We start from the raw sequence: 12,604 nt of genomic DNA, 5'->3' as shown, positions 1-12,604 counted from the left end.
ATCAAATCCCTCTATTAATTCAAATAATGCATTTATTTATCCTCAAAAAGATGTAGTTCTCCTCATGGGAATTGTAGTTTGGAGTGTTTCCAAAGCTTGGTGCCTTTGCAATTACACAGCTACTCCAAATACACACGTTTGAGAGAGGGGGGTCTTTGAATACAGACTTTTAATTTTCTTTTAACAAAGTCTTAGCTCCACTTAAATTCATTGAACCAATCTATAAATATTCTCATTCACTCTCTGTATATATACACATGCATACACACATATATGCATATATATAATCACATATATACATATACATACAAACAGGAGAGCAAGAAATGTTGCCCTTTGCCTAGTGCCTTGCAGTAAGTTTTTATGGCTTGTTCTTCTGTTCCAGACAAAAATAACAAGACCCTTTCTCCACCACATATTCCAGAAGGCACTGTGCAAGACAGCACAGGCTGGTGCGTGAACGAGCTGCAACAGTCCTTGTGCTTGCTCAGTAACAGGCAGCCTTTAATGCCTGTTTTGAGGGAGGAAAATGGTTTTGGTAGGTGTTGAGACCAATCAATCTCCATCTTGGCAAAAAGTTAAGGCTTGAGAACCTGAGCCTGGTGGCTTATCAGGTAGATTTACACAAATATCAACGTCACTGTGGGTGTATTTCGAAGTGTCACATACCTGTCTAGGAAAGTCCCTCAATAAGTTACTCCAGTGCTGTCTCACAAGATTATATTCCCTGTCTAGCAGGGAAATTTTAACAGCAGCAACTACTTTTATTTCAAAATATCACATCTTGGCTTTACTAGAACTAGACTCAATTTTCTAGGGACTTGAAATCCAATACGTAGAAAACTATTCTACTTTTTTCATGCTGCCCAAAAAATATGGCTTGTGTCACACACAGATTAGAAACTGTGTGATGAGACATTCAAAACCATATCAGACAAACCCAGCGTAGGCTGTGAAGAACAAGCTCCTCACATTCCCAGAAACAGTTCATGAAAATTTCACCATCAAATGGAAACTGAGTTGTTTTCCATCTCTAACGTATGAATCTTTCTTCTATGGTTCTTGCATGAAACAGGAACCGTTTCCAACAGCATCTCAGACCCTTCTTTTATCACTTTTTTTTTTTTTTTTTAATTGGAAAGCACAACCTGGAGGCATTTTAAACACAAACTTTTCTCACAATCAAGTGGAATTTTCACTGACATCACCAAGATCTGTATTTTACCCCTTAGGTTTAACCATATTTTTGCAGAATGCCCAGCAAAATGGGATTTTCCATGCAATCATGACATTTGAATCCCCCTGTACAGGCAACAGTGAGAAATTATTTAGACTTGGAGAATATCCACTTACATACCCCATATGCCACTCAACATGTTTTAAAATTCCAAGGAATAAATACTCTTTGTGCTTGTCCCTACAGCAGGGCAATGTCTGAAAAGGGCACATTTATTTAATCTAGGATAGGTATTTTATTTCCTACAGACAAAATTTGATTTCTGAATTAATTTACCAGTATTTATTGCTATTTTTGGATAAGATATTTGTGAAGGAAGAATCGGTATGTTTCAAAATTAAAACCTGCACTTGTTTCAAAACATTTAAGTAGTCTGCATAGACATGTTATGGTAGGACTTTTTTTTCTTACACGTATCCTTGGCTTTCCAAAACAGCAGGTTTCCAGAATTCCTTGGGTACAGAAGTGTTTGTGGTCTACACACACACATAGCTTCAGCTTCACACAAACAAAACTCAACCTTTTTTAAGAAGTAGACCCTGCCTAAAAATTATGATCACAGAAACAAGACAAACCCTGAAGGAGATTGATCAAAGCCCAAGAAAACACACTGTCATTCCAAAATCCTCTTACTAAACCCACTGCAAAATACCAAAGAAATCCACACAGAACACTGACTTAATTAAAAATTATGCCTTTTGCTGAAAGCTGCATAAATTTGTTGCAATTTCTAGATAACGACATGTTATGCCCAAAGGACTTTTTTAGTTTTATCAGTCAATTTACCATAATACCACTGTGCTGTGGTACACAGTATTCATCTAGATTTCCAAAACATCCCCTATACATGTTATTGCCTCTGCTACACTTCTTATGACCTACACCTTATTCTAAATGGATGCATGTATTAAATATGCCTGTGTGTATATAAACAGACACATATGCACATGCTCCACACACACAAGTACAGACAGAAAGATACATGAAATGCTAAGATACCTGTGTAGACTGGTTCCACAGAGTTGCACTTTGGAATCTTGTATTCCTTCAGATTGCTTTTACAGAGATGTTCCCCTCTCTGCACTCCACCTCCTGCAACTCCTAAGGTGCTAATACTGAGCACTTCTGAGAGTCAAGCCAAGCAAGCTGACTGAGGAATCAATCTAAGCTTCAAACCCAGCATGGCACAAACTTGGCACTTCTGTCCTGTTGCCTCCTGCGCCAGCCTGGATCACTTCTAACATTGATGTTCCAGTGGTCAACACTAAGTTGACCAGACACTGAAGATTCAGCAAATGCAGGGCCATCCTCATCTCTGACACTAGAAAACTAGACTTATATGTAGAAAAGTTAGTTTTTTGTAATTTTCTTTTAAGACAGTATGTAGCCAGCTGAAAAAAACTGAAAGCAGCACATAGGACACTGCATACATCCATTGTTACAGAAGTCATCTCTGAGCTAGCCATGGAAGTCATTCACGTCAATCATTCCACTTCTGATCTTATTGCATCATTCGATTCACCTTTATTGCTTCCATTGAGTATCTTCATGACCCGTATTTGAACAGCAATTCACTCAGTTTGTAAAAATTCAAATTTACAGCAGTCACTTGCCATAGCTCACCATACACACATTAATTTTCTCTCACCTTATCTGTCTATGATGTGCTGAATGACAACTTTTATTCAAAGAGAAATTTGAGAAATAAAATATTACAGGCATTAACAAAACTTTGCAAAGAATGACATAATAGTCCCATAACCCTTTACTGAGTTGAAAATTAAGTGATCTTCAAACCTTTTATTACTGTAATAAAAAATCAAGTACTGTAAAATAACATTTAAGCTAGAGAAATTAGACTTGTAAATGAAGAAAATATTATCTTTCTTGACAGATGAATCTAGCTGTTGTAGTTGTTGGAGCTTTTTTTTTCCTAGTCATTAAGTCTGAAAATGTCTAACAAAGATTTACAAGAAAAAAAATCACCTATTTTATTTAAAAATAAATTTAGGTGATAGCCAGTAACAAGTAGAAACTAAAGTTAATTTGAAAATGACAACCAGACTAGAAACCACCAAGTGATCCGAAGGCTTGGGAACAGTTCACATCATTTCTTAACATCGCTCTGAGTCACCCGTCACGTGGAGCCGTGTCTCTCTTGCTCTTGCTGGCTGACCTTGGTGAGTCTGCCCAGCAGGTGGCTTTAATCCTCTCCCAGGCATGTACAAACCCATTGGGTGAAGTTCCTTCACACACAAAACCATCAGTGCTGTAGTAGAAAATTAGTGGCTACATTTAAGTCATTATTTGAAGCCCTCAGAGCTTCTAGAGCATCTCCTCTGGAAAACCCCATTTCCATAAGTCGTGCGACCTGGAAAAGAAATGAAATAATGTCACTTTAAAACCAGAGTTTTATTCACACTGTGTGCACATTAGTCAATATTGTCAGAAATTACTTATCCACTGATCAAAGACCTATCTGGGGCAGCGTGCTTCAAAACCTTGCCACAGAGATGACTGCTTTCCGCCACTTAATTCAAAGCTGATTGCAGAAAATGCCGCACCTGCATTTTCCTGGCTGGTCCAGTTTTGAAAGAAAAGTAAAATCCAAAGTCTGGTACCAGACAAGAACATTACAGTCTGACCTTGGGACTTGCTGCTCCAAACAAGAACAGGATCTCAAGAAACTAACACTGACCAAAACACAGAATTATCGAACAGATGAGAAAATCTATCCAGAATGAATATTCAGCTCTTTTCCTTGAAAACATCTACTTCTCCAGAGGGCAGAAAAAAACTTCTCAAAACTATTCATTCCAGGTGTTGGGCTTTTTAAAATAAACCTTAAAGTTAGTCCAAACGTAGAGGCAGTACAATACTTTAATTGGTTTAGTAAAATTCTTGGAGGGCTTCTACATATACTCAAAAAAAGCAATTTTTTTTTGCCAAAAACCTCTGCAAAGTAAAAATCAATGACACCTGATGGAAGAAAAACATGGAAAAGGGCACATTAAGATAGTGATTTTGTTAAATCAATAACCACTTGACCAGCCCTCTTTATAATATCACGTACTTGACACCTAATCTTTGTGCTCTGTGTTAACAGATATTAAAAACACCACGTATAAAAACACAATGCAAATTTAATTTATGATTAAATGCCAATTTAAAGTACATTTAAAATCTATAAGTCTCACTTTGGTATGACTGAAAGTCACAATATAACTCATTCACTTTTATAATTAATCTTCCATAAGTGGAAAAACAAGGTGTGGGAGGGCAGGGAATGGCATGTAAAATTAACTGCGGCCACTGGCAGCATAAAGCATTCCTCATCCTGCTTCAAAGGGTCTTATGACCAGACAGCACAACTCCTGAACCTGGAAGTCCTGGGCTACAGAAGCTGACAGAGAGCTACTGCTACTCCTCCTCCTCTGCCTGCAGTGAGCCTGCAGCAGCAGTGTGAAACAGGAACACAGAAGAGGCTGTACACATCTCAAGAGGAATCTTCCCAGGGTGCAAGACCAATATGTAGCAATAGCACTGAAAGTATTTTTAAAATAAAGTTGATACCAAAAGCAGCTTTTCTTTCCTCTAAGACACCTCCAGAACTTTCAGTATTTTTAGTCATCTCTGCTTTGGTGACTTACTGAGAAATACACAAGTGCCAAGTTTGCCCAGAGGCACAGGTCTTCCTTTAGTATAAATACACCACCACAACACATTTGAGAACATCTACCTTGGATGTCAGAACACCAACCTTACAATCCACTGCCACGTTTTTTCACCTTCTTGTAGGGAGAGAAATGAATTGTTACTTTTGACACTTCCGCAAAAACAATTTAAGTCCAAACTCAATTTAGTAACCTGTAACTCTTATTTTTCATCTAAGATGGTGGGTTTTTTTATGAGAAAAGGGCAGGCAGTGGAATAAAAGCTCACCACAGAAACATACTTCAGAAGTAAAGTTTTTATTCGAATTGTCATGAATTCTAACTTTAAGAAATGGTGGATGGAATTGCAACGTTCCTATTTGCAGAAATATTCATCAAGCACCACAGGGAATAGTAGTAACAAAAACCTCTTTTCATCTGAGCATATTTTAACTACAGGAAATGAATCTAGCTCCAGGAAACAGTGTATAACTGGCAACAGTAACTAAAGGTGCTAAAACTCCACCAGAAATGCAGAGATTTTTGCACCCCAAGCATTGCAAATGCTCACAAAATTTAATGTGACGAACAGATCAAACCCTTGCATTTCTGCCATTTTAAGACAACTTGTGTCATTATTACTAGAGTCATGAAAAACCAACGGTGCTTTAATGACTTCTTCTTTGCAGGGGAACCAGAGAGCCTTGCAAATTACAGCAATCAAGTGAGCCCTACATCCTTAATGCAAGAAAATGTAAGGATGTATTGCTTTCATAAATCTGAGCCTTGGTTAAGAATCCAGACTAACAACTATTTCATTAGTTTTGGCCCAAAACCAGAAGTCCCCATAAGCAGAATTTGCCAATAATTAAAGAAGTAAGCCAAACCAGCAGGGAAATCTTTTGGCCCATCCCATACTGGCATTGGGTAGGCTTTCAGGACAGCCAAAACCAAGCTTCTGGGCTTTGCCTCAAAATATGCTTTTTGGTGTGGGGTTTTTATTATTATTTTCTTTTTGTTTGTTAGTTGGGGTTTTGCTGATTTTTTGGGAGTTCTTTTGTTGTTGGGTCCGTCCCCCCCCCCCCCCCCCCCCCCTTTCTAGATGTAGCCTAGCAAGTTTGCTGTCAGAAGTACAGTTAAAAGTTTTGAACATTTTGAACACAATCTAACACCAGTCAAAGCTAGAAATCAGACCATAGAAAAGACTTCCTTTTGGGAGAAGCTCAGTTTAAACTAAAAATGACATTGCTGCTACCTAGTGTTGACTTATCCCCTTATAAAAAAGGAAAAAAAGGAAAGAAACCTAATCTTGTTCAAGTGTAACAGAGACCTTAAACTATAAAATGGCCAATACAGCTAACTGTAGGTAGGCTACAACCTGGAGAACTTGACTACATGCAATCAATCCTGAATGCAGGAATAAGACTGAACTTAAATTCTTAAATTTCTGAGTAAATAATCATCTCTTTTGAGACTAAAACAATAAAAAAAAAAGTCTAGAAGTCTAAATCTAACCTTGATAGAAAGGACATAAACTTCTATGTGGTATCAGTATAAGGAATTAGTCGACCACATTATTGAGGGAAACATCCAAATTTTAGCCCAAGTGTGTTTTACAGTCCACAGCTGGCATAACATTTTTATTGAAAAAAACCCAAAATGACTGAATTGAAAACTTAAGCTGGGGACTTCAGCGAAGATGATTTCTACATGACAAATAATGAAATTTATTTATCATTATTCTTTCTTTGAAACATTTATTTTATCAGATTTGAATAGTTTCCACTACTGAAACCATCAATATCTTTAAATACAAAATACAAGCAGTAACACATAAAAGTAGGAACTCCCATGTAGCTCTGTAACTTTGGTTTGGATAGTAATGACTATACACTGTCTCTGTATTGCAGCCATTACCTTATATTCTCATTTTTGCTGCTATAGAAACCATTGGAGAAACTGTGTAAACAGATGATAAAAAAATGAGTAGAGATTAATTCATAACCATTTAAAATGCCATTTTAAAATACAAAGTGTTTACCTGCTCTTCAGAAACCTCAGTAGGTGGAGGTATGCCTTGTTCAGATGGGTGATCTTGATAATTTGCATTCTGTCTATGACGTAAAGGAGGAAACAGTCTATTCCAGTTAATCATCCCACCCTGAAAGCAGACACTACTGTCAGTCTGTGCAAAAAGAACTACAAACTTTTTAAACAAGAAGATCATCCATACCACATTATATGAAAGCAGATGTTTAAGTAAAGTACTTTATTTTAAACAACAAAAACTGCTGTAGTCTCCTATAAAGCAAAAATTGGACTGGTTACCTCTTTACTCGTTAATTGAAGTAATCACTGCAAATTAAGGAAAAGTGCTAACAGAAGGAGGAAAGGATGTTTCAGATCCATTGGGATAGATCTGGCTTAGTACAGTGCCAGGTTTCTGAGGCTGAAAGACAGATGTCTTTACTAAACAGGGGTTCGCCTGGCAAGAGGTGCAACAGCAGGTCCTGCAATATTTTACAAAATGGTGGCTGAAGTTAACGAGGGAAAAAGAGTACAAGAAGTAAGTGAGGGAAAACAGCAAAAGTGGCTTCTCAGTGCATCAGTAAAATCACATCAGGAAACTGGGGATAAACCCAACCTTCAGGATACCTGGACTTCCATGCAAGTGACTACTTCTGTGACACCGGTGTGACTTGCAGACCCACCACATTTACCTCACTTCCGTGTATGAAATATTGTTGCAAAACCTGACCATGTTCTAGTGCCAAAACATCTTGTAACTACATAGTAATAATGCAAAAACACATCAGTAACATAGGTATGGTGCAAGTCACAGAACTGAAACTTCCTCTTAACAACCAAGCTTCAACTCTTGTAAGATATTTGGAACATAAAGAAGAAATACTAAAATATAAGCTTTGTAATTGTCCAGAAATAATGAATTCTCATTCTGTTAGCTTAAATGGACTTTTTGGAAGGGGTTTTGTATCACACAAAGCCCATAGATCCTGTGAGCAGGTAAGAGCAAACTCAAATCTCTCTTTTCTATAGTTGAAACATCTTTTGCAGTGTGTAAGCCTGTGTTGTCCTTTCCCTCCTCCCATGCTCTCCCTGTCACTATGGAGAAGATCCCCCTCCCTTTCTGTATATATAGGACATGGCCTTCCTTCCTCTAGTGGCTCTATTTTAGTAAAGTAATGTTGTTTCTCAGAAGGCCTTCCTCTTACGAGAGTTTTCTCTTTTCTTCTCTCAGAGTGCTCTTCCTGCCTTTATGTATGCTTAGAGCATTAAATACCCTCTGCTCAATCAGATCAGCAACAGCTAAATGTGCTCACCAAAAAAAAAAAAAAAAATTTAGCATTCCTGCCCTTTCCTTTGTTTCCTTCCGTTCTGTCCAGAAGAGACCTGACCAGTCCAGACACCACAGGGGGCAGTACAATGGCACACTTAAAAAAAACATTTGAAGAGGCATGAAACTTTAAACATCAGCTTGAGAAATATTCTAGTCCCTTTTATACTAGAGTACATGTGAAGATGTAAAATAGCCAGAAGCCATCACCCATTTTCAAGACACAGATTCCACGGTTAGTGAATTTGAATTTTAGAAAGTATGTGTCTACATTTCCCATAAAATATTTGCTTAACATTCATGGGATTTTGATCAAAGGATTCTGTCTAAGTCTCATGTTAGTCAAACAGCACTATGTACTAAAAAGGAGAACTGGTTTGGAGCATAAGCCTAAGGAGAAAGAGGGATCAGATCTTCTGCTGACATCACTGCACTACCTTGTGGACTTGGGGAATCGCATCTTGTACTTCCCCAACTATAATTTCCCAAAATTCAGAATTATGTTGCGTTTGAACTTTGAATTTCTCACAGTCTATTAAGCTCTACAGTTCAGTGAGAGCAGTGCAATAATGCTGCTTTACCTGTTTTTACTATTTAGAGATTACTTGAGAAGAAGAAAGTAATGGTGCCACAAGTCATTCACATTGAATTGGTAAAAATACTAACAGGACTATGACACATTCCCTTGAGGTACCAAAAGTCATGCACAATAATGTCTATCAAATACAAAATACACAATATACATTAATATGCCTTTATCTCAGTGTATCTGAAGACCAAAATAAACATACCTTTCCAGCAGCGCCCTGAGCTTCAATACTGAGCTGCCTATTCCAGTTCGGTTTTGCATCCTCTCTGTCCTGTGCTCTCTTACCTGAAACTACAGACTTGTCTACTTCCTTATCTTAAGCTTACAATACAGTTTGCATCAACATACACAGAATTCATTCTTTTCAATGAAAACTTCCATTTCTTTACAAATATAACTATTTAGTTTTGAAGGTTTACAGCAGATACCTTAATAAATTACAGCTGACTGAAGCATTCAAAAGAGTTTCACATGAAGATCCCTTCCCAGAGAAAAGAGACTAGACAAATTAGATCAAAATCAAGTATTTCAATTACCTTTTGAAACTGTGGTAAACATAATGTATCAGTTCTTAACTATATTAATGAGAGGAAAACATCCAGCACTTAATAGTCTGTGAACACTGATGGTTAGGATTAATCCCGACATTGTGGTGCACTTCTCATCTGTGTAGCATTTTAAACTTCACCAGAACTGGGTGCATGAGGATCCTGTATCTTAACTGAAAGAAAACAGTTTTCCTCACAGTCTTGCTTCTAATTAGATGACACACATCCACAGGGTCAGGCTCAAAAGAGCAGGATTCAAGGAACTGCAGCAGGAACTATGGAACTGGTAATGTGTTTAGTCTCATAAAGGAAAAGGAAAACTGGGAAGTGCAGCTAATGTCTTAAATCCACAGAAGATGGAGACCAAGGCTATGGATTTACAGTATGGACGGTGACTGTGCAAAGACCTTCAGACAAACTTAACTATCATAGCAGAAACATGAAGATCTATTTTAAATTGAGCCATACCAAGCACCAAATAATGTCTTTAACATCTTAATATCACAAATTCCAGTTTAAAAAAATGCACAGAAGGAGATTTCCAAACCACTATTCATTCTTGCCTTACAGAAATTATTTTGCAGACCTCCCCTTCATAATTTCATGATCATTTCTGTAGTGAAGTGGTTTTACACTGTGCCACCAGACTTACTTGTGAGAAGTCAGGAAGATTTCACATGAAGATATCCAGTCTGATTAATTTATGTAAGTGATGCTTCTAAACAACCTGAGACTCCCTCCTGGGAAATCAGCAAGCCATATTTAAGCATTTCACATCACACTTGACCCTCAGCACCAGCACCCAACAGCACTGAGGAGCTCACACCAATCTCCTCACTCTCCACAGAAGCCTTGTCTCAGATAACAAAGCTCTCTTACTAATCAAAACGCTCTGAAACTATTCAAAACAAGCAGTGGGGATGCTTCAGAATCCACTGTGTAACTTCCTTTCCTGAGCAGCACTTTCAACGACAAGTGTGTGCCAGTCTAATCCATTTAGTGAAATCCAGGCAGTTCTTCTGTGATTCTGGTTGGCAGTTTGTTATAATAAGAATTAAGTTCAACACTACATGGTTCGGAGGCTGAGACTTAACATGACCCAGCACTGCATAAGGAGGATGCCTGAAATCTCTTGTATCCAGAGCTAGATTCCACAACTGATACACTTGGGATATCTTGCACTGAGATTATCTCAGGCAATATTTTTCCTGGTCCTGATCTTTGGTGTCGGGGAGCAGCCAGTGCAGGTGTACTGCTGGAGAATGAGGAGCACAGAAAAATTCTAGACTATGATTCATAAAAATGCTGTGCACAATTTGGTGCCTGGGTCCTTATCTCTGCTCACAACAGTCTTTAACATGTCATCAGGAAAAAGATCTGACAAAAGCACCACTTCATTAATTATTTGAATAGAAGGGTGACAAGACAAACCCAAGAAAGGCCCATAAGCCTTTCTCACCCCTTTAATCCTATGCTGTAATTTTTTAGAAAAAGTCAGAAGTTTTCTTTAGTTTAAGCAGCACAGAGAGGGGTGAATCAGTTGATTTTAAGTTATTTGTTACTGCCTGATGGGAGACAAACATACCAAGGAAGTAATTTTACTGGTCTCTAATAAATCACTATTGGAAATGGATTACGAGAACACTGGTGATGTTGGAAGTTCTGTTACAGGAAGACAACAAATGCATCACAAGTTTAGATGACCAAAGAATGAGATTTATGAATGAAGTGAACTAAAGAAATGGGGAAAAGACCAGCTCCTCATTACAGAAAAGGTTTTAAGGAAATGCCATATTGATGATTTACTCCTGGATAGCTGCCAAGGCTTTACATACAGAGTTGTGCCTTCTGAAGTCACATCCTTGATTTTTTTTTTTTTTTTCCCTTGGCGTCATTGGTTTTTCTTTTAGTGGTGTCTGGGACAATTCTGTTTACAAGAAAGAGGTATCCTCCTTTCCTAAAGAATAAGGAAGAAATATCTAGAGCTAGCAAATGTCTCTGATTTTACAGCCTGCTAAAATCTTGTTATGCCTCTTCTTTTCAGATAATCTTCTCTGTTTGGAAAAACAGCTCAACCTGTTTCCCACATACACACCTGCCATGGCATATTTTGTAAAAGCACTTCTTATCCAAAGCTTCACAAATGAAAGTGTTGTATTATGGACAATTAACAAATATCCAGTTATGTAGCCTTCAGATATGCACATATTTTAATCACATTACAATTTCGAATTACAATCTTTTGAATCACACATTCAAAAGAAATGAAAGGTTTTATAAAAATCCTCTCGAAAGTGATACATGCAGTTAAGATTTTTAGATAATGTTATCTCTTGCAGATGGTTAAAGCCAACTTGTCATGTATTTGCACAAACAGGAAGCACCTCCTGATATGTCCTGTTCACCTTTTTTTAACATAACTACTGTGAAAAAAAAAAAGAAGAAGGAAATTGCTTTGCATTTCACCTTTTAAAAGGTATGTTTGTAAAATATTCCACTCTGTATAGAAGACTTTACTTGATAAAGACATAAATACTCTCTTACTTTTTTTCATATAAAGCTTCACAACAAAATTTACTGAAAACAAGAAACACTGATTTGCTTTTCTGGCATAAATTTTTCAACAATGTATTGAATCCGAAGTCCACATACTGATGATATAAATAAATAAATAAATAAAAAAAAAAAAAAAAAAAAAAAAAAAAAAGCATAGCCTTGGATGACATGATATCTGATGCCTTAAACATTGCAAAGGAAAGAAAAATGGTGAAATTTCCAGTACACTTACTCTAAAGCTAGCCTGCTTCTTTTTGTGAGGATAAAACTCTTCTGTTTTTTGGTTGTTTGGGGAGACTTTTTTTTTGGTGTTTTGTTTTCCTCTTACTTTAATAACTTCCCTCTTTTAAAAGGGGGTAGAAACATGACAGTATTAATGTTGCAAGCGTTGGTCTTAACAACAGAAAGAATTTTTCACCAAGTAAAGCGCTCCAGCAATTTCTAATGATATTCTAATTTCCTGGAAATTTATCCTACAGACAAGCCTATTCAGCCAAAAGGTTCCGTCTCCAGCTCTTAGTTTCTGCATCCTGAACTTTGATGCCTGCATTGTCCCTGAGGAGCTCATATGTCACACAAGTTCAGAAATCCACATGTGGTCTTTTCTGAAGCCTGATCAGCTATTTCCTTTGAAATCTAGAAGGAACACCTTAATCTGGCTTCTGA

At 37.3% G+C, this 12,604-nt stretch overlaps 1 protein-coding gene across 2 annotated transcripts in view; it reads right to left on the bottom strand.

The window, feature by feature from the left end:
* Nucleotides 1-2,738: 2,738 nt before the first annotated feature.
* UBAC2 (UBA domain containing 2) overlaps nt 2,739-12,604 on the bottom strand; it is an 89,491-nt gene continuing 79,625 nt past the window's right edge. For both annotated transcript variants that reach the window (XM_030276531.4, XM_030276538.4), the window contains exons 8-9: nt 6,932-7,051; nt 2,739-3,608 (exon numbers count right to left, since the gene is read on the bottom strand). In XM_030276531.4, coding sequence (XP_030132391.4) covers nt 3,501-3,608; nt 6,932-7,051 — 228 coding nt within the window. In that variant the 3' untranslated portion in view covers nt 2,739-3,500. The remainder of the gene's footprint in view (nt 3,609-6,931; nt 7,052-12,604) is intronic.

Source organism: Taeniopygia guttata, chromosome 1 (genome assembly GCF_048771995.1).
Source record: "Taeniopygia guttata chromosome 1, bTaeGut7.mat, whole genome shotgun sequence".
NCBI lineage: Eukaryota > Metazoa > Chordata > Aves > Passeriformes > Estrildidae > Taeniopygia > Taeniopygia guttata.
This window is presented reverse-complemented; position numbering and strand designations above follow the sequence as displayed.